The sequence below is a fragment of the Orcinus orca genome, chromosome 1 (assembly GCF_937001465.1).
Source record: "Orcinus orca chromosome 1, mOrcOrc1.1, whole genome shotgun sequence".
Classification (NCBI taxonomy): Eukaryota; Metazoa; Chordata; class Mammalia; order Artiodactyla; family Delphinidae; genus Orcinus; species Orcinus orca.
Window position 1 is genome coordinate 206,867,882 of NC_064559.1, and position 27,405 is coordinate 206,895,286.

The window sequence follows — 27,405 nt, forward strand, 5'->3', positions numbered from 1 at the left end:
AACTAGGTGTTGAAATTCCACATGCTGTTTGGACAAAGGGAGAATAGTAATAATGAGATGTCTTCTCACTGAGCTGAACTGTTGGATGCCCCTGACAGATTCTCTCTTTAAGGACTATATTTCAGGGGCAACAAGCCACAGGCATTGTTGAAATCTAGACGCTAATGCTAAATATCTATGAAAGTCCCCAAAAGTTCTTGCTATTGTTATTTCTGCATTTCAGCAAAACATGTTGGAAAGTACACTCTTAGACTTTGGCAAATCTACAGAAAGCTATGTGTTGAGTCATGCTTCTCTTATCCTAGAAGTTTCTATGAATTTGCTACCTTTTCCATGGTATTCCATCATTAATTTTTCCTGCAGACCCTGAGTTATGATCGTGTAGAATTGTACAGATGATAGCTGAACTGTAGGTAATTCTGAAAGGAGAAACCACCTCATCCTAGGAAACTTTCACCTTTTGCAGAGTGGTACATGTGAAACCAGCTACTTTGATTAAAATTCTTTTGGAATCTGCTTGGCTAATACGTCTATGCAAGATTTCATCATGGGAAATTGCTATTACAACATAGTGGCTACTGTGCTGTTGGTCATGAATTTTGAGAGGACAAGATCATTGCAGGATTTCTGCAGTAACTGTTCAGCGGGTAAGGACCAGATTAACATGTGTGCTTGATCTGTTCTGCTGAAAACATGGTTTAGTTAGTCTGGTAGTCAGGGCTTATGAGCTCTGTTTTAATGATTTTTTTAAAAAATTGAACTATAGCTGATTTACAATATTGTGTTAGTTTCAGGCATACGGCAAAGATATTTATATATATATATGTATATTACAAGATATTGAATATAGTCCCCTGTGCTGTACAGTAGGTCCTTGTTGTTTATCTATTTTATATACAGTGGTGTGTATCTGTTAATCCCAAACTCCTAATTTATCCCTCCCCCGCAATAATGATCTTTGATTCATTCATTTACAAGAACCTGCATTACATTTCTTGAATGCTACATCTTAGCTGTGTGAATGCAGGCTTGTCACTTAAACTCTTGTGCTCCAGCTTCATCATCTGGGGATGATATGAGAACCTATCTCATAGGATTGATTGCTGGGAGGATCCTATGATGGGCTTAGATCAGTGCACGGCACAGGGAAAGACCTCAACAAATGTTAGTTTTGCGTGTACAGTGCTCAGACTGGGGGGTGCAGCAGGGAATAAGCAAGTGGCAGGAGGCTTAACAGAGTGGGAAAAGGCAGACACCTTTCAACTGTAGTGTGCCAATAAAGGACATTGATCTCCTGAATCCAGTCACTGGTGTCCTGGATTAATCATGAGAAATCATTCTGTTTTATTCAATAGGTAAAGGAAACTATTTTCCTTCCATTGATTTTTTTGTTGCAATATCTATACTTTGTTATTTTTAATTCTGTGATTATGCTTAGGGCAATCTTTCAAATGGATAATTTAAAACAGTCAATCAACAAATAAAGTCTATCACTGTGGTACCTAGAAAACGAATCTTTGTTTCATATTCTGGTTTTCCTGTGAACCTCATAATGCTTTGGGTGATGATGGTCCATTGTCAAACATGTACAGCTCTTATCTACCCTTTTTAGGTACTTTCTGTGGGAAAAACAAGCATGAGCTTTGCACTCCTTGTCCTTCAAATAGTTTCTCCAGCACAAGTGGACAAAAGGCCTGTGACGTATGCAGGAAGTGTGAAGGTATGATTTAAAAGATATATTCTTCATCCAGATATGTGTTGGGAAGACAAGCTTTTATTCCCGAGTGTACTGATCTCTTTTGAAAATCTGAAGTGTCAAATAGGCTGGTTCCTCTGTTAATAGGAAGGTCCAGTAAAATAATTTACTGTAATAGCAACTATTGGTGGATTGAGCTTTTTAAATATTAGAGGAAATATTCATTAGACAAGAGAGAATTTTTTAATTAGCAAAATGTAAAAAAGTCTTCTATAGATATTTAAAAGTCAACTTTATACTCTGAGGCCATTAGGACCATTCTAAGTAGAACAAGCATGGTTTTTATTGCAGAACATAAATTTGCTTCCTGGATTTGGAGATCAAGGGTATTATAACACTGGGGGACTTTGTAGGTGTTTTCAGGACCAAGAAAGCGTGTTCCTCCACCAGCAATGCAGAGTGTGAGTGTGTGCCGGGATTCTACTGCCTGGGAGAAGGATGTAACATGTGTGAAGAGGACTGTAAACAAGGTCAAGAATTAACAAAAGAGGGTAGGTTTCCTCTTCTATCTAGTGCCAATTTGTGGTCTAGTCATATGTTGTTAACTTAGTTCTTGGTCCTTTGATTACAAAATAAAACGTAGATTTGTAGAACCTTTAAGTAATAGTAATGAACTGCTAAGTATCTGATATTTACAAAATTATTTCTCAATCAATGGAAATAATTTGAAATCACATTCGTTTTTCACCAGAACCATGCCTTTTCATGCATCCTATACATGCATATACAATACTCTATGTACAACTAGAATAAAACCTTTAGTCGCATTAAGGTTTCATTTCAAGAAAAACTGTTGAACAATCTATGTAGATTGTATTCAGTTAATGACTTTATTATGGGATTATGTTCATCACAAACTATTCAAGAAGAATTGTTCATCACTAATGAAATTCAGGAAGAATTGTTAGACAATCGGTACAGATTTTATTAAGTTAATGACTTTATTATTATGTGATCATGTTCATCACAGAGAAAGTTAAAAATGATTAAAATGCTTCCTTTTTCATTATTCCTTTAATTTTTACAAAAGGTTGTAAAGACTGTTCCTTTGGAACATTTAATGATCGGGAACATGGTGACTGTAAACCTTGGACAGAGTATGTATCATTTCTTTCTGCTTACAACATAAAGTATCTGGCTTAACTTTTCTAAAGACAAGGAATGTGATCACTGATGCTTTTTTAAACCTATCAAGTGTAGACATAGAATAACATGCAAATAGGTGGTATGGGAACAGTATGGGGTAATTGTGACTAGATTGCCAAAGTGGGCATTTTCTCCAGAAGTACTGCCCAGAACAATGAGGTCAGATTTGCCAGTGGAACTTAGCTACTGTCTGCCCCAGGTGTTCTTCTGTGTCCTTCCAATCTCTTTGCTGCCTCTGACTTTCCCCCAGTGATCAACCCACCTTCAAGTGTTCAGTGCCAGCATTGATAATGATACAGAAGAGGGTAAAGTATGTTTCCTTCCCTCAAAAGCTTTAACATAGTCTTGGGGAAACAAGACTATCACAGGTAATAAAATAGCCAACAGTGTATTTTGTACACCTTTGTTCTTTTTGCCTTTGATCTTCTTACTAGAAAATCATTTTTATCATTATTTTACATTTACATTCTTATTGTGTGTTACAAAAGTATTGGTCCATAACAGATTAGAAAGTTGTTTTTGTTGTTTTTTGTTTGTTTGTTTGTCTTTTGACACAAATAGTTCAGAGCAGGGAAGTGAGTCTGCATGGACAGTGGGATCGAACTGGGTTTTGGAGAATAGGTGGGTTTGCTTTAGATAAAAAGAGGCAGGGGAAGGACACAGGACAATGATGATGGTGATGTTGACAATGATGATGGCTGGCTACCGTTTATAGGGAGTAAGTCAGGCACGTAGTGTCGTTTACTCTTCACAACAGCCCTGGGACATGTATATCTTATTTTTCAGATGAGAAAACTGAGGCTTAGAGCGATTTCCCAACTTGCCCAAGGTCATTCTACGAAGGGACCGAGCCAGGGCTCAAACCCTGGTCAGTCTGATGCCAACACATCAGACTGACCAGGAGTCTCCTAACTAGCCTGGGAGTTAGGAGCTCCTAACCCTAGGCTAACTTGTCTGTCCTTCCTGTGTGCCAGAGATGGTCAAATATGCTTAAGAAGGTGGGGGTGAGAGACTAACCAGGCAACAGCCTGAAGCAAGCTGTTGTGGGACAGGACTCCCCAGCCCGGGAAGAAAGAAGAATCCAATTAGGTAGATAGAGTGGGATGAATTGTGGAGAGCCATGAAAGCCAAGTGAACATTGGTAGAAGCCCAGATGGTCAAGTAGAAGTTTTTCAAAATATCTTTGCTCTGCCTATGAACCCAGATCCACACATCTTTTTCACCAGAACTGCTTTCCTGGGTAGAAAATGTCAGTCTTTTTTCATTAGAATGATCCGTACCTGAATTAATGATTTGAACTCTTTTCATTGGACCATCTAAGCTGTTCTTTGGATGGGAAGTCTGTCCTTGTGAATGGGACGAAGGAAAGCGATGTGGTATGCGGACCGGCATCAGCTGACTTCTCTCCAGGTGCATCCTCCACCGTCACGCCTGCCCCTGGGGGAGAGCCAGGTAGCTGGTTTGTTGCTGTTAAATCGAATGTATGTGGCCATTCGGATTGGTGTCTAAGTCACTCCTGATGCCTTGCATCTCTGCCTCTAGCAGGCACCTCGACATGCCTTCCTTCTCTTACCCTGGCTTCAAGGGACCCATCCATTTCTTCGGGTGTTTCTTATTCACTCTGAATTCCACATTAGTAAGCAGAGCGAGGTGAGAGTGCACCCAAACAGACACTACACCTTTGATAACGCCAAGTAATGGCGATTATAGAGTTCCATGTTTCCTATAGGCTAGAAAGGCCAAACCACTTAATTTCTGTGGGCTTCTAGGAAAATGACTAAGGTTGTAAAAAAAGTTTTCTTAACAAGCAGGCAAGTTTACTAAGATAGCTGGTGGGAGATGCCCAAGGCACGACTTCCCATGCTTAAGCGTTTACAAACACAAATATAAATATCAGCATATTTGCAAACTTTTATTTTTGTCTGAATTTCTCCTTTTGTTCTGTTTTAAAGGTCACACCAACCGGATCATTATCTTCTTTCTTGCACTGACGTCGACTGCAGTGCTGTTCTTGGCGTCCTTCGTGGTGCTCCGTTTCTCTGTGGTTAAACAGGGCAGAAAGAAGCTTCTGTATATATTCAAACAACGTAAGAGGAACATAAAAGTGTTAGATATGAGCCTTTTTAAAAAAAAAAAACTATTTATTTATTTATTTTTGGCTGCATTGGGTCTTCGTTGCTGCGCGCGGGCTTTCTCTAGCTGCGGTGAGCGGGGGCTACTCTTCATTGCGGTGCACGGGCTTCTCATTGCGGTGGCTTCTCTTGCTGCGGAGCACGGGCTCTAGGCTTGAGGGCTTCAGTAGTTGTGGCACATGGGCTCAGTAGCTGTGGCTCGCGGGGTTAGTTGCTCCGTGGCATGTGGGATCTTCCCGGACCAGGGCTCGAACCCGTGTCCTCTGCATTGGCAGGTGCATTCTTAACCACTGTGCCACCAGGGAAATTCATTATGAGCTTTTTGAGGCTAGGCTTTTTACAGTAGAAAGAGAAAGATGATTTGTTTTAAGTTACAGAAGCTAGGTTAGTATAGCACAGTGGTTATCAAGTGGGACAGTTTGGCCCCCAAGGGGACATTTGGCAATGCCTGGAGACAATTTTGGTGGTCACAGTCTAAGCGGTGGGGTAGGGAGTGCTTTGCTCCTGGCATCTAGTGAGTGGAGTTCAGTGATGCTGCTAAATTTCCTACAATACACAGGACGGCCCCACCACAAAGAGTTAGCCGTCCCCAGATGTCAGTGATGCTGACGTGGAGAAAGCCTGGTGATGGCAGCACATAATCCGAAGGTGCCAGAAAAATGACCACTTTAAGTATGCTGCAGCCTTGGGCAACTGTGTGTGTGTGTGTGTGGCCACTCAGCTGTGGATACAGGACACTGACAAAGAGGAATCAAAAATAGCGTTGCCCCATCTAGCACTTCTCCTCTGGCTGATGAATGGCCTTAACCTGAACTAGACCCACAGCTAGAAGAAGGCCTAGAGAACAAGGAGGGAGCTTAAAGTGGTTTAATGAGATGAATTATTAGGACACTGATCTGGAGTAAATGAGAAATTTCAATAATGGATTCCATTCTTTAAGCCAGATAGTATTTCTATAAGGAACTGGGCAAGTGCCTGGCACACGGTCAATACTCACTAAATGAACGCTATTAACATTTATTCCAAAAGGCTTAGAGATGGGGGCAATCTGCATTTTTCTTTTCTTTTTTTTTTCTTTTTTTTTGCGGTACGCAGGCCTCTCACTGTTGTGGCCTCTCCTGTTGTGGAGCACAGGCTCTGGACGCACAGGCTCAGCAGCCATGGCTCACGGGCCCAGCCGCTCTGCAGCATGTGGGATCTTCCCGGACCGGGGCACGAACCCGTGTCCCCTGCATCGGCAGGCGGACTCTCAACCACTGCACCACCAGGGAAGCGCTGCATTTTTGTCTTTGTGGAGAACAGAACCATAGCTAGCAGACTAGACTTACTAAGAGGGATTCATGTATCGGAGGAGCGCTCTGAGAGCTCTGTGATGTAGCCCAAGCCACCATAAGACTAGAGAGTGTCAGTTTGTGGGTTGTTAAAAATATAGGAGGGGAAGTATTAGTAAAGTCTTATCTAAAGATGCAGTACATTAATTTGTATAGTTTCTTTCTGAAAACAATATAAAACTTTTGAACATTTTGAAATATACAGGAAAATGCATAGGCATAAAGTTTAACAAACTGTAAGATGAACACCTGTGTAACTCTACCCAGGTCAAGAAACAGAACATACTCTGCTCCCCGGAAGCGCTTCTTGTGTTCCTTCCAGATGAAAACCTTCCTTCCACTAGTGCTAACCACAACTAGATTCTTACGGTGTTCACTTCCTTGCTCTTATTTATAGTTTTGCTACCTAAGAACAGGGTTTAATTTGGTTGCTTGTGAACTTCAGACAAGTGGAATCACACTGTATCTGTTCTACATTTTCCTTCCCCTTTTCACTCAACTTTGTATCTTTATGATTCATCCACGTGTGGCATTTATCTTTAGTTGATTTCCAGTGTTGAATACTCTTCTCTTGAATGACTGTATCATAGTTTGTTTACCCATCTTAATATTCCTGGACACTTGGGTTGTTTCCAATTTGGGGCTCTTACAGACAGTGATATTTGAATATTTTTGTCTACGTATCTCAGTACACATAAGCACATGTTCCTGTTTTTGTTTTGTTTTTAACCTGGGAATAAAATTGCTGGGACATGAGGAATGTGTATCTTGGTCCTTAGTACTAGATTTACCAAACTGTTTTCCAGAATAATAGACCTCATTTACACTTTCACAGCAGCATATGAGAGTTCTTTTTGCTCCAACCCTTGCTACTACCTAGTGTCATCAGACTTCTTAATTTTTATCTGTCTGGTGGGTGTATAGTAGTATCTCGTGGTTTTAATTTGCATTTCCCTGATTACTAGTGAGATTGGACATCTTTTCATGTTATATTGGTCATTTGGATTTCCTCTCTTGCAAAGTGCCTGATCTTTTGAGCCTTTTCCCACTGGGTTGTTTGTCCTTTTCTTATTAACCTATAGGAATGTTTTAGTCTACTGTTCATGTGCTGCAAATATATTTTCCGACCCTGTGGTTTGATTCTCTTTTTGAGGTCTTTGACTCTCTTTTTGAGGTCTAACCCTCTGATTTAAGCTTTAAGTTCTCACTGAAACCTCTGTTTTAAACAACTATCCCTCCCAGCTTTACCCCAATCTACAATAAAGGTCTTTATAAAATGATTTTCAAAAGTACTTATGAGTAATTAGTGAGTTTCAATGGAACAGTAATCCATTTAAAAAATTTTTAGGTTATTTTTAAAAACTTTCTATTTTGAAATAGGGATTCACAGGAAGTTGTAAAAACAGTACAGAAAAGTCTTATGTGCCACTCATGGGGTTACATCGTATGTAACTACAGTACAATATCAAAACCAGGCAACTGACATTGGCACATGGCGTGTGTTTAGTTTACTGTATGTCATTTTATCACATGTGTAGTTTGGTGTAAACCACTAGCACAATCAAAATACAGAACTATTCCATCGCCACAAAGGTCTCCTCCTGCTAGTGTTTATACTCCAAACACTCCCTTTCCCCCACCATCCCTAACCCCTCCTAACTACAGATATGTTTTCCATCTCTGTAATTTTGTCATTTCAAGAATGTTATATAAATAGTATCATACGATATATAAATGGATCATAAATAAGAGACCTTTTAAGACTGGCTTTTTCCCCTCAGCAAATGCCATTGAGATCCGTCTGAGTTGTGTTTCAATAGTTGACTCTTTTTTATTGCTGACTAGTGTCGTAAGGTGAGGTTGTACCACAGTGTGTTTTACCATTCACCTATCGAGAGACATTTTGGTTGTTTCCAGTTTATGACTGTTACATTAGAGCTGCTATGAATAATCAAGTACAGATCTGTGTGGACATAAGTTTCCATATCTTTAAGATAAATGCCCAGCAGTGCAATTACTGGGTCATATGCTAAGTGTGTATTTAGTTTTTTAAGAAACTGCTAAACACTTTTCCAGAGGAGTTGTACCATTTAACATTCCACCAGCAACGTAGGAGAGTTTCTCCTCATCTTCACCAGCAGTTTGTATTGCAGCAATTTTTAATTTCAGCTGTTCTAATAGGTATGTACTGATATCTCACTGTGGTCTTAATTTGCCTTTCCCTAAGGGTTGAACATCTTTTCATGTACTTATTTCCCATCTGTATATCTTCTTCAGTGAAATGTTCCTTCATGTCTTTTACCCATTTTCTAACTGGACTCTTTGTTTTACTTTTGACATTTGAGAGTTTTTTATATCTCCTCGATATGAGTCCTTTATCAGATGTGAGGTTGTAAGTATTTTCTCCCAGTCTGTAGCTTGCCTTTTCATCCTCTTCACATGATCTTCTGCAGATAAAAAGTGTTTAATTTTGATGAAGTCCAATTGGCCAATTTTTTTCATTTATGGGATTATGCCGAAGAACTCTTTACCAAGTCCTAGGTCCTAAAGATTTAGACTTCCTCCTATGTTATCTTCCAAATGTTTTCTATTTAAATCTATGCTTCATTTTTAGTTAAGTTTTGTATAAGGTGTGAGAGTTTCAAGTCAATATTTTAAAATTATTTTTATTTTTTTTTGCTGATGGGTGTCCAACAGCTTCAGCATCATTTATTGAGAAGATTATCCTTCCTCCATTGAATTGCTCTTGCACTTTTGTCAAAAATCAGTTGGCTGTACTTGTGTGGGGACTCTTTCTGTTTTCTCTCTTCTGTTCCACTGATATGTCTGCTTTACCTTCTGCCAATACCACACAGTCTTGGTTATGGTAGCTGTAAAACAGTCTTGAAATTGGGTCTAGGGTAGAGTGAGTCCTCCCACGTTATTCTTCTTTTTCAAAATTGTTTTGGCTATTCTAGTTTGTTTGCATTTCTATACAAATTTTAGATAATCTTATCCCTATCTGCAAAAAGTCGGCTGGGATTCTGACAGCAATTGTGTTAAATCTGTATATCAATTCAGGGAGAATTGACACCTTTACTATGTTAACTATTCCAATCCGTGAACACAGTATGTCTCTCCATTTAGGTATATTTTCTTTGATTTCTTTCATCAGCATTTTGTGGCTTTCAGCATACAAGTCCCACACATGTTTTGTTAAATTTAGGCCTTAGTATTTAAATTTAACAATTGCAGATGATACGGTATCTTAAATTTTGGTTTTGACGTGTTCATTGCTAGTATATAGAAATACAGTTGGTTTTTGTAGTTTGATTTTGTGTCCTGTGATTTTGCTGAACTTGCTTACTAGTTCTAGGTTATTTTGTAGATTCCTTGGGATTTTTTACATAGACTGTAGTGTCATCTGCAAAAAAAAAATAGCTTTATTTCTTTTCATTTCCCGTCTATATGCCTTTTATTTCTTTTCTTGCCTTATTATTCTGGCTAGAATGTCCAGTACTATGTTGAATAAGAGTGGCAAGAGGGAATATCTTGGCCTTGCTTCTAATCTTTGGTGAAAAGCGTTCAGTCTTTCACCAGTAGGTATGATGTGAGCTACAGATTTTTAGTAGATATTCTTTATCAAGTTGAGAAAGTGTTCTGAAGATTTTTTTTTTTAAATCATGAATGAGGGTTGAATTTTGTCAGGTGCTTTTTTCTGTATCAATTGATTTGATTATGTGATTTTTGTTCTTTAGCCTGTTGAGATGATGAATGATATAGATGGATTTTTGAATTTCAAACTAGCCTTGAATCCCTGGACTAAACTCCACTTAGTCATGGTATATAATTATTTTTATATATGTCTGAATTCTCTTCACTAATATTTTGTTAAGAATTTTTGCAGCTATATTCATGAGGAATATTGATCTGTGGTTTTCTTTTCTAGTACTGTCTTTGTCTGGTTTTGGTATCAGGGTAATATTGACTTCCTCAGATAAGTTGAGACACGTTCCCTCTTCTGTTTTCTGGAAGAGGTTGTGTAGAATTGGTGTTAATTCTTCTTTAAATAGTTTATAGAATTCTCTAGTGAAACTATCTGAACCTGGAGCTTTCTTTTCAGAGCTCCTTAATTACAAATTCAATTGCCTTAATAATTATAGGGCACTCAAGTTATTTGATCATACTGAGTGAATTGTGATAGTTTATGTTTTTTGAGGACTTGGTCCATTTCATCTAAGTTGTCAAATTTATGTGTTTAAGTTATTTATACTATTTCCTTACTATTTTTTGTTGTATGCAGGTCTGTAGTGATATCACCTACTGATATTGGTAATGTGTGTCTTCTCTCTTTTTTTTCTGAATCAGTCTTGATAGAGATTTGTCAATTTTATTGAACTTTTCAAAGAACCAGGTCTTTGTTTCATTGATTTGCTCTATTATTTTTCTGTTTTCAATTTCACTAGTTTCTGCTTTTACCTTTATTATTTCATTTCTTTTGCTTGCTTTGGATTTATTTTGTTCTTTTTCTATTCAGGTGAAAGCTTATGTTATTGGTTTGAGACATTTTCTCTTTCTTTTTTTTTTTAATGATATAATGACCATTTCCAAGGTTAGTGCTTTATTTTTATTTATTTTTTTCGTGGGGGGGATTATATTTTTTAAATTTAATTAATTAATTAATTTTTTGCGGTACGCAGGCCTCTCACTGTTGTGACCTCTCACGTTGTGGAGCACAGGCTCCGGATGCGCAGGCTCAGCAGCTATGGCTCAAGGGCCCAGCCACTCTGTGGCATGTGGGATCTTCCCAGACTGGGGCACGAACCCGTGTTCCCTGCATCGGCAGGTGGACTCTCAACCACTGTGCCACCCGGGAAGCCCTATTTATTATTTTATACAGCAGGTTCTTATTAGTCATCAATTTTATACACATCAATGTATACATGTCAATCCCAATCTCCCAGTTCATCACACCACCTCCCCCCCCGCAGCCGCTTCCCCCCCTTGGTGTCCATACGTTTGTTCTCTACATCTGTGTCTCAATTTTGCCCTGAAAACTGGTTCATCTGTACCATTTTTCTAGGTTCCACATATATGCATTAATATACGATATTTGTTTGTCTCTTTCTGACTTACTTCACTCTGTATGACAGTCTCTAGATCCATCCACGTCTCTACAAATGACCCAATTTCATTCCTTTTTATGGCTAATATTCCATTGTATATATGTACCACATCTTTATCCATTCATCTGTCGATGAGCATTTAGGGTGCTTCCATAACCTGGCTATTGTAAATAGTGCTGCAATGAACATTGAGGTGTATGTGTCTTTTTGAATTATGGTTTTCTCTGGGTATATGCCCAGTAATGGGATTGCTGGATCATATGGTAATTCTATTCTTAGTTTTTTAAGGAACCTTCATACTGCTCTCCATAGTGGCTGTATCAATTTACATTCCCACCAACAGTGCAAGAGGGTACCCTTTTCTCCACACCCTCTCCAGCATTTATTGTTTGTAGATTTTCTGATGATGCCCATTCTAACTGGTGTGAGGTGATACCTCATTGTAGTTTTGATTTGCATTTCTCTAATAATTAGTGATGTTGAGCAGCTTTTCATGTGCTTCTTGGCCATCTGTTTTGTCTTCTTTGGAGAAATGTCTATTTAGGTCTTCTGCCCATTTTTGGATTGGGTTGTTTGTTTTTTTAATATTGAGCTGCATGAGATGTTTATATATTTTGGAGATTAATCCTTTGTCCATTGATTCATTTTGCAAATATTTTCTCCCATTTTGAGGGTTGTCTTTTCATCCTGTTTATGGTTTCCTTTGCTGTGCAAAAGCTTTGAAATTTCATGAGGTCCCATTTGTTTATTTTTGTTTTTATTTCCATTACTCTAGGAGGTGGGTCAAAAAAGATCTTGCTGTGATTTATGTCAAAGAGTGTTCTTCCTATGTTTTCCTCTAAGAGTTTTATAGTGTCCAGTCTTACATTTAGGTCTCTAATCCATTTTGAGTTTATTTTTGTGTATGGTGTTAGGGAGTGTTCTAATTTCATTCTTTTACATGTAGCTGTCCAGTTTTCCCAGCACCACTTATTGAAGAGACTGTCTTTTCTCCTTTGTATATCCTTGCCTCCTTTGTCCTAGATTAGTTGACTATAGGTGTGTGGGTGTATCTCTGAGCTTTCTATCCTGTTCCATTGATCTATGTTTCTGTTTTTGTGCCAGTATCATATTGTCTTGATTACTGTAACTTTGTAGTATAGTCTGAAGTCAGGGAGTCTGATTCCTCCAGCTCCGTTTTTTTCCCTCAAGACCACTTTGGCTATTAGGGGTCTTTTGTGTCTCCACACAAATTTTAAGATTTTTTGTACTAGTTCCGTAAAAAATGCCATTGGTAATTTGATAGGGATTGCATTGAATCTGTAAATTGCTTTGGGTAGTATAGTCATTTTCACAATATTGATTCTTCCAATCCAAGAGCATGGTATATCTCTCCATCTGTTGGTATTATCTTTAATTTCTTTCATCAGTGTCTTATAGTTTTCTGCATACAGGTCTTTTGTCTCGCTAGGTTGGTTTATTCCTAGGTATTTTATTCTTTTTGTTGCAATGGTAAATAGGAGTGTTTCCTTAATTTCTCTTTCAGATTTTTCATCATTAATATATAGGAATGCATGAGATTTCTGTGCATTAATTTTGTATCCTGAAACTTTACCAAATTCATTGATTAGCTCTAGTAGTTTTCTGGTGGCATTTTTTTTTTTTTTTTTTTTTTTTTGCGGTACGCAGGCCTGTCACTGCTGTGGCCTCTCCCGTTGAGGAGCACAGGCTCCGGACCCGCAGGCTCAGCGGCCATGTCTAATGGGCTTAGCCACTCCGCGGCATGTGGGATCTTCCCGGACCAGGGCACGAACCCATGTCCCCTGCATCGGCTGGCGGACTGTCAACCACTGTGCCATCACTGAAGCCCTGGTGGCATCTTTAGATTTCTCTATGTATAGTATCATGTCATCTGCAAAGTGACAGTGTTGTTTCTTCTTTTCTGATTTGGGTTCCTTTTATTTCTTTTTCTTCTCTGATTGCCATGGCTAGGAATTCCAAAACTATGTTGAATAATAGTGCTGAGAGTGGACATCCTTGTCTTGTTCCTGATCTTAGAGGAAATGCTTTCAGTTTTTCACCATTGAGAATGATGTCTGCTGTGTGTTTCTCATATATGGCCTTTAATATGTTGAGGTAGGTTCCCTCTATGCCCACTTTATGGAGAGCTTTTATCATAAATAGGTGTTGAATTTTGTCAAAAGCTTTTTCTGCATCTATTGAGAGGATCGTATGGATTTTATTCTTCCATTTGTTAAATGGTTTATCACATTGATTGATTTGCATATATTGAAGAAGGCTTGCATCCCTGGGATAAATCCCACTTGATCATGGTGTATGATCCTTTTAATGTGTTGTTGGATTCTGTTTGCTAGTATTTTGTTGAGGATTTTTGCATCTATATTCATCAGTGATATTGGTCTATAATTTTCTTTTTTTGTGACATCTTTGTCTGGTTTTGGTATCAGGGTGATGGTGACCTCGTAGAATGAGTTTGGGAGTGTTCCTTCCTCTGCAATTTTTTGGAAGAGTTTGAGAAGGATGGGTGTTAGCTCTTCTCTAAATGTTTGATAGAATTCACCTGTGAAGCCACCTGGTCCTGGACTTTTGTTTGTTGGAAGATTTTTAATCACAGATTCAATTTCATTCCTTGTGATTGGTCTGTTCATATTTTCTATTTCTTCCTGGTTCAGTCTTGGAAGGTTATACCTTTCTAAGAATTTGTCCATTTCTTCCAGGTTGTCCATTTTATTGGCATAGAGTTGCTTGTAGTAGTCTCTTAGGATGCTTTGTATTTCTGTGGTGTCTCTTCTCCTTTTTCATTTCTAATTTTATTGATTTGAGTCCTCTCCCTCTTTTTCTTGATGAGTCTGGCTAATGGTTTATCAATTTTGCTTATCGTCTCAAAGAACCAGCTTTTAGTTTTATTGCTCTTTGCTATTGTTTTCTTTGTTTCTATTTCATTTATTTCTGCTCTGATCTTTATGATTTCTTTCCTTCTGCCAACTTTGGGTTTTGTTTGTTCTTCTTTCTCTAGTTCCTTTAGGTGTAAGGTTAGATTGTTTATTTGAGAGTTTTCTTGTTTCTTGAGGTAGGATTGTATAGCTATAAACTTCCTTCTTAGAACTGCTTTTGCTGCATCCCATAGGTTTTAGATCATCGTGTTTCATTGTCATTTGTCTCTAGGTAATTTTTGATTTCCTCTTTGATTTCTTCAGTGATCTCTTGGATATTTAGTAACGTATTGTTTAGCCTCCATGTTTTGTGTTTTTTACGGTTTTTCCCTGTAATTGATTTCTAATCTCATAGTGTTGTGGTCAGAAAAGATGCTTGATATGATTTCAATTTTCTTAAATTTACTGAGGCTTGATTTGTGCCCCAAGATGTGACCTATCCTGGAGAATGTTCTGTGCGCACTTGAGAAGAAAGTGTAATCTGCTGTTTTTGGATGGAATGTCTTATAAATATTAATTAAATCTATCTGGTCTATTGTGTCATTTAACGCTTCTCTTTCCTTATTTATTTTCATTTTGGATGATCTGTCCATTGGTGTAAGTGAGGTGTTTCAGTCCCCCACTATTATTGTGTTACTGTCGATTTCCTCTTTTATAGCTGTTAGCAGTTGCCTTATGTATTGAGGTGCTCCTATGTTGGGTGCATATATATTTATAATTGTTATATCTTCTTCTGAGATTGATCCCTTGATCATTAGTAGTGTCCTTCCTTGTCTCTTGTAAGATTCTTTATTTTAAAGTATATTCTATCTGATATGAGTATTGCTACTCCAGCTTTCTTTGGATTTCCATCTGCATGGAATACCTTTTTCCATCCCCTCACTTTCAGTCTGTATGCGTTCCTAGTTCTGAAGTGGGTCTCTTGTAGACAGCATATAGATGGATCTTGCTATTCAACAAGCCTGTGTCTTTTGGTTGGAGCATTTAATCCATTCACATTTAAGGTAATTATCGATATGTATGTTCGTATGACCATTTTCTTAATTGTTTTGGGTTTGTTTTTGTAGGTCCTATTCTCTTGTGTTTCCCACTTAGAGAAGTTTCTTTAGCATTTCTTGTAGAGCTGGTTTGGTGGTGCTCAATTCTCTTAGCTTTTGCTTATCTGTAAAGCTTTTGATTTCTCCATCAAATCTGAATGAGATGCTTGCTGCGTAGAGTAATCTTGGTTGTAGGTTCTTCCCTTTCATCACTTTAAGTATATCATGCCACTCCCTTCTGGCTTGTAGAGTTTCTGCTGAGAAATCAGCTGTTAACCTTATGGGAGCTCCCTTGTATGTTATTTGTCGTTTTTCCCTTGCTGCTTTCAATTGTTTTTCTTTGTCTTTAATTTTTGCCAGTTTGAGTACTATGTGTCTCAGCGTGTTTCTCGTTGGGTTTATCCTGTATGGGACTCTCTGCACTTCCTGGCCTTGGGTGGCTATTTCCTTTCCCATGTTAGGGAAGTTTTTGACTATAATCTCTTGAAATATTTTCTTGGGTCCTTTCTCTCTCTTCTCCTTCTGGGACCCCTATAATGCAAATGTTTTTGCATTTAATGTTGCCCCAGAAGTCTCTTAGGCTGCCTTCATTTCTTTTCATTCTATTTTCTTTATTCTGTTCTATGGCAGTGAATTCCACAATTCTGTCTTCCAGATCCCTTATCCGTTCTTCTGCCTCAGTTATTCTGCTATTGATTCCTTCTAGTGTAGCTTTCATTTCACTTATTGTATTGTTCATCTCTGTTTGTTTGTTCTTTATTTCTTCTAGGTCTTTGTTAAACATTTCTTGCATCTTCTCGATCTTTGCCTCCATTCTCTTTCCGAGGTCCTGGATCATCTTCATTATCATTATTCTGAATTCTTTTTCTGGAAGGTTGCCTATCTCCATTTCGTTTAGTTGTTTTTCTGGGGTTTTATCTTGTTCCTTCATCTGGTACATAGCCCTCTGACTTTTCATCTTGTCTATCTTTCTGTGAATGTGGTTTTCGTTCCACAGGCTGCAGGACTGTAGTTCTTCTTGCTTCTGCTGTCTGCCCTCTGGTGGATGAGGCTATCTAAGAGGCTTGTGCAAGCTTCCTGATGGGAGGGACTGGTGGTGGGTAGAGCTGACTGCTGCTCTGATGGGCAGAGCTCAGTAAAACTTTAATCCACTTGACTGCTGATGCATGGGGCTGGGTTCCCTCCCTGTTGGTTGTTTGGCCTGAGGCAACCCAACACTGGAGCCTACCTGGGCTCTTTGATGGGGCTAGTGACAGACTCTTGGAGGGCTCATGCCAAGGAGTACTTCCCAGAACTTCTGCTACTAGTGTCCTTGTCCCCCTGGTGAGCCACAGCCACCCCCCACGTCTGCAGGAGACCCTCCAACACTAGCAGGTAGGTCTTGTTCAGTCTCCTATGGGATCACTGCTCCTTCCCTGGGTCCCGATGCGCACACAACTTTGTGTGTGCCCTCCAGGAGTGGAGTCTCTATTTACCCCAGTCCTGTCAAAGTACTGCAATCAAATCCCACTGGCCTTGAAAGTCTTATTCTTTAGGAATTCCTCCTCCCGTTGCCAGACCCCCAGGTTGGGAAGCTGACGTGGGACTCAGAACCTTCACTCCAGTGGGTGGACTTCTGTGGTATAAGTGTTCTCCAGTCTGTGAGTCACCCACCCAGCAGTTATGGGATTTGATTTTTACTGTGATTGCACCGCTCCTACCATCTCATTGGGGCTTCTCCTTTGTCTTTGGATGTGGGGTATCTTTTTTGGTGAGTTCCAGTGTCTTCCTGTCGATGATTGTCCGGCAGCTACTTGTGATTCTGGTGTTCTCACAAGAGGGAGTGAGCGCAGGTCCTTCTACTCCGCCATCTTGGTTCCAAACCTTGAGACTTTTTGTCTTTCTAATATAAGAACTTCACATTATAAATTTCTTTCTCAGTACTGAATTAGCTGCATCCACACACTTTGATATGTTGTTTTTTCATTTTCATTCAGTTTGGTGTATTTTTTGCTTTTCTCTTGATTATTTAAAAATGTGTTTTTCAGTTTCCAAGTTTTTGGTGATTTTCTTGTTTTCTTTCTGCTGTTGATGTGTATTTTAATTCCACTATAATAAGAGGACACTCTCTGTATGATTTCTTTTAAATTTGCTGAGGTTTGGTTCATGGTCCAGGTTACTGTCTATCTTGGTCTCTGTTCTATAGACACTTGAAAAGATGGGTGGAGTGTTCTTAAATATTGATTTGATCCTGTTGATTGATGATGTTGTTGAGTTCTTCTATATCCTTGCTGATTTTCTGTCAAGTTTTTCTATCAACTCTTGGGAGAAGGCCATTTAATTCTTCAAATATAATTCTGGATTTGTATATTTCTCATTTCAGTTTTGTCAGTTTTGTTTCACCTATTTTGTAGCTCTGTTGCTTGTTGTATACATATTTAGTACTGCTATGCCTTCTTGGTGAATTAACTCTTATAATTATGTAAGGTCCCTCTCTATGTCTGGTTTTCTTTGCTCTGAAGTCTACTTTATCTGATAGTAATACAGTCACTCCTGCTTTTTAAAAAATTAATAGTATACATGGTATATCTTTTTCCATCCTTTTACTTTCAACCTTCCCACATTTTTATATTTGAAGTGAATTTCTTATAGACTACATACAATGGTCACACAACTAATTTCTATCTTTTGATTGGTACATTTAAACAATGTACATTTATTGTAATTATTTATATGATAGGGCTCAAGATGTTATTTTATTTTTTGTTTTCTGTTTGCTTTCTCTGGCTTTCATTTCTCTGTTTTCTTTTTCTGCATTCCTGTGGATTACTTGAACATTTTTTAGAATTCCATTTTGATTTATCTTTTTTTTTTTTTTGCGGTATGCGGGCCCCTCACTGCTGCAGCCTCTCCCGTTGTGGAGCACAGGCTCTGGACGTGCAGGCCCAGCGGCCATGGCCCACGGGCCCAGCTGCTCTGTGGCACGTGGGATCCTCCTGGACCGGGGCACGAACCCGCGTCCCCTGCATCAGCAGGCGGACTCTCAACCACTGCGCCACCAGGGAAGCCCTCTTTATATTTTTCGAGTGTATCTCTGTATAGCTCTTGTGTGGTTGCTCTAAGTATCATACATATTTATATATACTACATCAACATTTTAACAGTTTGAAAAAAGTATAGAAATCTTACCTCCTTTTACATCCTTTTAACCTCTTCCAATTTATAATATACTTGCCTAAAATATTTCTGCTACATGCTTTGAGAACCATCTTAGTGTTATAATTTTTGCTTCAACCATCAAACATAATTTAGAAAACTCAAGAGAAAGAAAGTTTATTTTATTTACCCATATATTTGCTCATTCTGTTGTTCTTTCTTCCTTCCTGATGTTCCAAGATACCTTTTTTTTAATCATCTCTCTTCTGTTCAGAGAATTTTCTTGAGCCATTCTTTTAGGGTAGGCTTTTTTTTGTCTGAAAATTTCTTGATTTCCCCTTCACTCCTGAAAGATATTTTCACTGGATATAGAATTTGGGCTTGAGAGTTCTTTTCTTTCAGCACTTGAAAAATGTTGTGCTACTTCTTCTGGCCTGCCTGGTTTCTGGTAAGAAATTCACTGTCATTCAATTTGTTTTTCCCCTATAAGTGATGTGTTGCTTCTCGCTGGCTGCTTTCAAGATTTCTTTCTTTCTTTTTTTTTTTTTTTCTTTTTTTGGTTTTTCGTTTTCCAAACTTAAACTACAATGTATCTTGGTGTGGATTTCTTTGGATTATCCTGTTTAGCATTCACTTAGCTTCCTGAATCTGTAGATTTATGACTTTTTCCAGATTTGGGAAATTTTTGGCCTTTATTCCTTCAAATACTTTTTCAGCCCTACTCTCTTTCTCTTCTTCTTCAAGGACTCCAATGACATGATATTAAGTTTTTTTGACTATAGCCCCACATGTCTCTGAGGCTTTGTTCATTTTTTTCCCCAGTCTTTTCTCTCTGTTGTTCACATTGGGTAATGATTCTTTCCTTTGTCTTCTCCATTCTTGTGCTGAGCCCATTCATTGATATTTTACATTTTGGTTATTGTAATTTTTCAGTTCTAAAATTGTCACCTGGTTCTTTTTTAAAATTTTCTTTTCTTAATTTGTTTCAAATGTGTTCCCAATTGCTTGTTGAAGCTTCTTTTTTTTTTACCATGCCACGCAGCTTGTGGGATCTTAGTTCCCCCAACCAGGGATTGAACTTGGGCCCTCAGCAGTGAAACTGCTGAGTCCTAGCCGCTGGACCATCAGGGAATTCCGTGAGGCATCTTTATGATGGCTGCTTAACGTCCTTGTCAGATAACTCTAACATCTATATCACCTAGATGCTAGCATCTGTTGCCTTTTCTTATTCAAGTTGAGATCTTCCTGGTTCTTAGAATGACAAGTGATTTTTTTAAAAATTGAAACCTAGACATTGGCTATGATGTTATCAGACTTTGGATATAATTGAAAGCTGGTGTTTATTCAGGGTTCCTCTAACACCACTCTGGCAGAGGAAGGAGGATGCTGCCAGGTGGAGGTGGAAGTCCAGGTTCTATACTAGACCTCCTGGGGGTGGTAGATCCTTGTTATTGCTCCCCACTAAGCTCCCACTGATACTACCCTGTCTGGGATGAGGAAAGATACTTTGTTCCTGCTCCCCACATGGTTTCCACTGACACTGAATGGGTGGGGGGTGGGGTGGCCTTGTTACTGTTGAGTGGTGGTGAAGTCCTAGCTCTCCACTCGGACTCCTCTGATGCTGCCCCAATGAGGATGTGGCAGTGAGCCTTGATAGAGCTTGGCAAGGGTGTAAGTCTATGCTCTCTACTGTGTCTTTAGTGGTGTGCTTGGGTGTGGGTCCATGGTTTTTTTTTGCTAGAGTGAGCTGTGATTATCTAAAAGCTTTTAGTCTTGTTACTCTGCTCTTTTCCTGGTTTCATAGCTAGAGAGATCAGACTTTTCTTGGGGCATTTTTTTTTATTAGCCTACTTCTCCAGTTCCCAGTCTGGGACATGTGAAACAGAGAGAATACTCAGGGAACTCAAGGCCATATTTCTCCTTGGGTTCCAAGTTCCTTAACTGGTCTGCTTTCTTGCCACCTTTCAGATTCCTCTTATGTTTGTTATACATAAAACGTCCAGCCTTTTCAGCAATACTTGGCAGGAAGAATAGGGAAAAGTATGACTACTGTATCTTTCCAGAAGCAGATTTCCATTTAAAAATCCATCTTTGATGCTATTTCAAAGGAAAAGAACGTCTCATTGGTATTCCTGGATGTCTTGCCAGGTTTTCATAAGTTCTTGGAGATAGTGTGCTTGTTGGGTTTTGGTTATTTTTTATAGTAACAAGCAAGTAAAATTGGGGTAGGACCTTTTGCTTTGACAGGCTATAAAAATAATTTATATTTACTGGTGGGCTTGGGTGTGGGGATATAGTTATATATGTGTGTATGTGTATATATATATATGTATATATATATATATAATTTAATATATATTTTAGGATTGAAAGTTGCTCGGCAATAACACAAACACTATACACTACCATGTAAATGAAAATCTGGAAGCTAGTGCACAAATCAGTTCTTCACTTACTAATTGATGGAAGCAGTGGGAGTAACTTTAAAATCTCGATGCCATAAACATTTCATTCAAAAGAAGCCATCTAATGTGTAATCTAAGTAACCCTCAAGACTAAAACATGTGCTGCTGAATTGAAACTACAGTTACGTTTGGCACATGACTAACTTTATGCTATAATGATTCATGCTCAAGACTGTTTTTAGCCTTTGTAGACAATAAAGAAACTAGTATTTTTCAGGACCAATAAAAAAGTATTTGGTAAAACGAAAAAAAATCTTAAATAATCCTGAAAAAAACGTTTATACTTGCTATTACCTATCTTGCTGATGAGTTGGTTCAAACTAAAGTTGAAAATGTTTGCTGCTGAGAGATGTTCTGCAAATGGGATTTATGGAAAATGAATGTTAAATGATTCAAACAGACAACAAAAGATAACTCTCTTTCAAATTACTTTTTAGCATTTATGAGACCAGTACAAACAGCCCAAGAGGAAGATGCCTGCAGTTGCCGGTTTCCAGAAGAAGAGGAAGGAGTGTGTGAACTGTGAAGAGGAAATCCACAGATGTGTTGGAACTCTCTTGAGAAGAATCACAGGAGAAATATGAGGGATCCTACTACCGTACCTTTCAAATTTAAAAACTCCATACTGGATAATACCAACGGTTACCCTAACAAGTTTTTTTTTCTAAATGCTAACGACTTGGCCTTTCAAGATGTACCACTTTTAACAGAACAGAAAAATGGGACAGAAATGGTGGTAAAAGTGATATTTTCTAGATACTGCTTAAGAGGTTTGGGCTAGTTTTCTTGAAATCCAAAGAGAATTATATTTTAAATTTAATCATGTAGGCCAATTGTGCAGCTAAAATTATAATCAAAATCAATTCTTTTTTTTTTTTTTGGTGCTAATATGACATATGGCAATAGCCATAAGATGCAGGCACTATCCCCCATCAAATTTTCCATGGGTTCAATCATTCAACACCAGACATCCTCCATTGTCAGGGGAGAATGAGGACAGTCATCATCATTGCCCAAGTTTGGGATCAAGAGCAAAAAACTAAAAAATAACAGACCTTGGGACTTCCCTGGTGGTCCAGTGGTTAAGCCACCTCACTCCCAATGCAGGGGGCACAGGTTCAATCCCAGATCAGGGAACTAAGAGCCTACATGCTGCACAATGTGGCCAAAACCAACCAAACAAACAAATGAACAAAAGAAGAAAAAGCAGACCTTGAGGAACAGTTTTGGAAAGAGTCAAATGTCCCTGCATATCCTTGGTCCTCTCCATCTTCCCATCTTCTGCCTTTGTCCTACTCCCCTCTGAGCCACAGCTTACTTTTTATTTTATTCTTAAAAACTTTAGCAGTAATATTTTATATACATAAACTAGCAAATGAAACAGGAGTGAAGACTGATGAACACATAGCCCAACCTGAGCGCTAGAGCAGGAGTTGCCAAACTCCCATGGGCCAAATCTGAGATGCCATGTGCCTTCATATAGTTTATGAGCTAAGAATGGTTTTACATGTTTAAATAATCAAAAACAAATCAGAATAAGAATAATACCTCATGACGCATACAGTTATCTGAAATTCAAATTTCAGAGTCCATAAATAGTTTTCCTGGAGCACACAAGGCACCCTCAGGTGGCCTTTGCATTGCAACAGCAGAGTTGAGTAGCTGTGACAGAGATTGTATGGCCCACAAAACCTAGAATATTTAATAAGTGACCCTTTATAGGGTCAAAGTCAGGATCAGAGCGTCCATCTGTGTGCTGCTTCCCTCCCTCATCTCCTGTCTACCTCCCCAACCCAACTCCAGGCAACTTCTCACAGGAATGTTGTCTCTCATTTCCTTGCTTAAAAGAAAATCATGTATCATATAATTATGTACCCCACAACTATTTTACTTAGTTTTGTTTGTTTTTGAGCTTTATGAACATGGTATTGTGCTGTATGGAGACTTGTGCTTTAATCACGCAGAAGTATATTTGTAAGCCATTCATGTTATTGTGTGTAGCTAGCTAGAATGCATTCATTTTGACTGCGGTACAGCTTTGCAAATATACCATTATTTATCAACCCACTCTGAATCAAAGGACACTTGGGCTGTTTCCAGGTGTTTTTTTTTTCAATTATGGAAAATATTGCTATGAATGTTCTTTTATATGTTTTCTATTTAAGAGTGTCTCTAGGGAAACTTCCTTAAAGTAGAATTTCTGGATCTTAGGGCGTATGAATGTTCAACTTTATGAGCTAGCCCCATGTCAGTAAGGATATGCTAAATTATGCAGAAATGACAAATGAGCCCCCCCCAATCTTAACAGATTACAACCACACAACAGAGGTGCATTTCTGGTTGTCATTACATGCCTGTTGAAGGCTGACTGTGACTCTGTCCCATGTTATTTCACTCCGGGATTTAGGTGGAGAGAGCAGCTTCTACTTGGGACGTTGACCATCTTGTGGCAAAGGAACACACTCATATGTAGTTGGCTAGATTCTAACTTTAAGAAAATGCCTGCAGCCATGCTTGGCAATAATAGGGCAGAAAGTATAATCTTCACACAAGGAGGGGCAGCAAATATTTCTGAACAATAAAAAGTCTACTGCAGGGCTGAACTGCTTTTCACCGTGGTTGTTCTAATTTGTGCTCCTGTCAGCAGTGAGTCCCATCCTTGCCACCCTCAGGCATTTTCAGACTCCATTTTGCCAACCTAGTGGGTTTAGGATGGCATCTCACCATAGTCTTATTTTGCATTTCTGTCACGTTTTTATATATTTTGTGTTTCTTTTTTGAGAAATGCTCGTGTTTTTTAAACCATTTTAAAAATTTGGTTATTTCTCTTTTTCTTATTGATTCATAAAAGTTCTTTATGTAGTCTAGATACTAATCTTTGGTTACGTATATGTGTTATAAATATTTGTTTGCAATTTGTTTTTTCTCTTTTTAACTGTGTCTCTCTTTTTCTTTGTGGAAATAAGAGGAAATGTTCTTAATTTAATATGGTTCAGTTTACAACTCTTTTCTTACATGGTTAACATTTTTTTTGGTGTCCTGATTAAAGAAATGCTTCTCTGCCCCAATATCATAAAGATATTTCCTCACATTTTATTCTAAAAGTTTTAAGTTTTGTCTTTTGTATTTAATTCTAACCTATCAGGAATCATTTTTGTGTATGTTGTGAGAAATGATCCAATGTTGACTTTTGGTTGTGGATAACCACTAGTCCCAGTACCATTTATTCAATGCTCCCTTTCTTCCCTATGGATCTGCAATACACCTCTGTCATTTATCAAATTTCCATCTATCCACAGGCAGTTTCTAGGCTCTCTATTCTGTTCCATTTGTCAGTTTTTCTGTCCGTGTGCCAATACGCACTGTCTTTGTTACAGTAGCTTAATAATAGCTCTTGATACCTGGCAGGACAAATCTTTAATGTCCTTCAATAAAGTTTCATATAGTTTCTCCAGAAGTTGTACATCTTTAGTTAGATTTATCTCTAGGTTCGTTGTTGTTGCTTCTTAAACAGGTTTTTTTTTGTTGTCGGAGTAGAGAGATGTCGTTGATTTGCGTACATTGCTTTATGGCCTGCCTCTTTCCTAAGCTTCCTTTTATTTTCTAATAGTACGTATGTGGATTCTTTGGGGTTTTCTAGATACACAATCATGGTATTTGTCATAATAATAGTTTCTTGCATTTCTAGTCTTTTGTCATTTATTTCTTTTGCTTGGGGTACGCTTGACTTATCGTCAGGACCTCCAGTACAATGTGATAGTCTGTTTTTTATCCTATTTATAGAGGATACTTTCAGGGTATTTTTTTGGTAAATATACTTGATCAGCTTAAGGAAGTTCCCTTCTATTCCTGGTTAGTGCAGAGGGCTAGTTTTTCATTTTGTAATCATGAAAGGGTGTTGAGTTATATCAAATGATTTTTCTGGAAGAAAACAAAAGCATTTGATTACGGATGACTCAGTTAATTGTTCTTTCACATTGACTTGATCTACTCTTTGGTCAGATTCCAAGAAAATTACTGCCGGAAAGAAATTTAATGCAATAACGAGTGTAATAATAGGTATTCCTCCCTCCCCCTTAAAGGAAGCTTTGGTGTATGATATAATAATGTGTTCAGAAACATTTTTTGTTTTAATTTAAATAGATGAAGTACCTCCATTTGGCTCTTTCTTTACTGTTTTGATAAGCATTTTATTTATAGTAAAAGATGAAGGTAATATTTATGGAGGATTTTTTGAAACTTTCTAGCCAATCTCACCAAACACATGAAAAAGTACAAATGGGCATGATTACTTTTCCAGAACAAGAACGTTTGAGACTTGACTTGAGCACTTTGACCTTCTCTGAATGGCTCATATGCGGTCTCTGGGTAGAGCCGGTTGGTATTTTGGGAGCCTGACCAGGAGGTTTCAGGCAAAAATTCTGTTAACCTGGTATTCTGGTAAGAATAAGAGAACAGTCATTGGTGCTACAATCCTTTTAAAATAAGAGGCAAAGCAAAGCTGAGGGCGTTCACCAGTGCTGCTTCAGAACAGAGCTAGGTATAAATTTTTTCTCCCTTTTCCAAACTACAGCACTAAATTCCAACGTGGCTTTCACTCTCAGCTTTGGACTTTTGATGTTTAATTCTCTGTTGTCCATTATCCACAAACACAAAGGGACCGGTCATGCCCCACAGGCTTGGGTCACCCAGGCTAATTCATTTGTCCCAGGTTATAAACACAGAAAATCCACCATTTATTCTGCTTATCTGACAGAGGTTATGTTTATTACACAGACTGTACCATACTCTTATCATAGTATATTTTGGTATAATGTCTAAATGTTATAAATGAAAAACACAGGAACTTGGGGGTATGAGTCACCTTTCCCCCTAAATGACAGTTAACAAAGAATGAAAATAAAGACAGAATTAAATGGTCCCCTTTGAGGATTAATTTAGGAAATCCAATAATTAAGTTTAATAGAAATGCATGGAAATTTCTCTGATCCAAATAAATGAACATATTTAGGGATGTACAAGTTGCAAACAGTTTTCTAAATGCTGCAAAACAAGCTTCGGTTACTTCTGAAGCAAATTTGGATTTTCGTCTTTGGTGGAAGGTATCACTCTGGTGGAAACTTTTGATACGAGGGGCCTACGGTGGCTAAAGTGGGTGTCTCCCTCCTCTGCAGAGCCGATCTTTCCACTGTGGGTGAGGTGTGCTCACGGACCACAGAGAGTGTGAGTTATGTGTGGTCTGTGTGTGGTAAGGCCAGAAGAGCAGTCATTACCTCTTTTTTTTTTTTTTTTTTTTTTTGCGGTACGCGGGCCTCTCACTGCTGTGGCCTCTCCCGTTGCAGAGCACAGGCTCCGGACGCGCAGGCTCAGCGGCCATGGCTCACGGGCCCATGTGGGATCTTCCCGGACCAGGGCACGAACCCGTGTCCCCCGCATCGGCAGGCGGACTCTCAACCACTGCGCCACCAGGGAAGCCTTACCTCTCTTTTTAAAAAAAGCCTCTATAATAAAACACACATTGATCATTTCACAGAAAAAAAGAATATCTAAGAAAAACGCTTATTTTTTTAAAAGTTCTATTCCTGTTGCAATGTCAAATCATAAAGGCTAATTAATAGCGAAATAACGTGCTATTCTTTGTAAACGATGGAAACAGACTTTAGTGCCTAGGTACGAGAAAGATTTCAAGTTTGGGATTTCTTTGTCTCCCAACACCTGACTTTTTAGTCACATACAAACATGAATGCTGTTTTTTATATCAATATTGATTCAGATAGCTGTATTTCAAATCGTCACTGAAGCCTTTCAGTTAACACGTCTTTCACAAATTCACGGAAGAGGCTGATTCTGACAAACCCACTGAAGGGATGACTCTGAAATAGGTGACTTCTTCATCGGACCGGCATCCTCTGGAAGCTCTGATCAGCCCCATGCTAGGACACGAAGACAACGGACCCACCTCCCCCTTGAGGGCTTTGAGGCCAGGGGACTGATAAGAGACACAATGTTACCAGGACCTACTATGTGCCAGGAGTAGACTCGTGATGTAGGAGGCAAGAGCGCTGATCTTCTGGAACTTCCAGCCTGGTAAAGAGACAGCAGTGCATTAGGGTGCCTGCGTGTTTCGTGGGGAAGGGGTAAAGCACACACAGCAGGGGTGGAGGGAGGACTTCCTGGGGACGGTGAGGAAAAATGGGAGGAGTAGGTGGTATCTACTCAGGCTGTGTGTTTTCCAGAAGAAGCGAGGGTTCCAGGCAAATGGGAGTGAGAGTTGGGGTCAGGGAATGGAGGGGAGATGAAGGGAGCTACAGGGTCAGCAGGGACCAAGTCCCCAGAGTTTAGAAGCTAAATTTAGAAGCTCGGAT

The 27,405-nt window shown here is 38.7% G+C and overlaps 1 protein-coding gene across 1 annotated transcript; it reads left to right on the forward strand.

Moving 5' to 3' along the window:
• Positions 1 to 485: 485 nt before the first annotated feature.
• Positions 486 to 23,131, forward strand: TNFRSF9 (TNF receptor superfamily member 9). The gene is made up of 7 exons (XM_004272350.3): positions 486 to 647; positions 1,613 to 1,720; positions 2,110 to 2,247; positions 2,787 to 2,853; positions 4,224 to 4,354; positions 4,855 to 4,989; positions 21,478 to 23,131. The coding sequence occupies exons 1-7, from the start codon at positions 533 to 535 to the stop codon at positions 21,564 to 21,566; spliced, it is 783 nt and encodes a 260-aa protein (XP_004272398.2). The 5' UTR covers positions 486 to 532; the 3' UTR covers positions 21,567 to 23,131.
• Positions 23,132 to 27,405: the final 4,274 nt, after the last annotated feature.

Excerpts from the sequence above, each read along its gene's own strand:
- TNFRSF9 (XM_004272350.3), top strand. The coding sequence starts at position 533 with ATGCAAGATTTCATCATGGGAAATTGCTATTACAACATAGTGGCTACT. Across the intron at positions 4,355-4,854 it reads TGCCCCTGGGGGAGAGCCAG|GTCACACCAACCGGATCATT; the intron begins GTAGCTGGTTTG and ends TCTGTTTTAAAG. Across the intron at positions 4,990-21,477 it reads TCTGTATATATTCAAACAAC|CATTTATGAGACCAGTACAA; the intron begins GTAAGAGGAACA and ends ATTACTTTTTAG.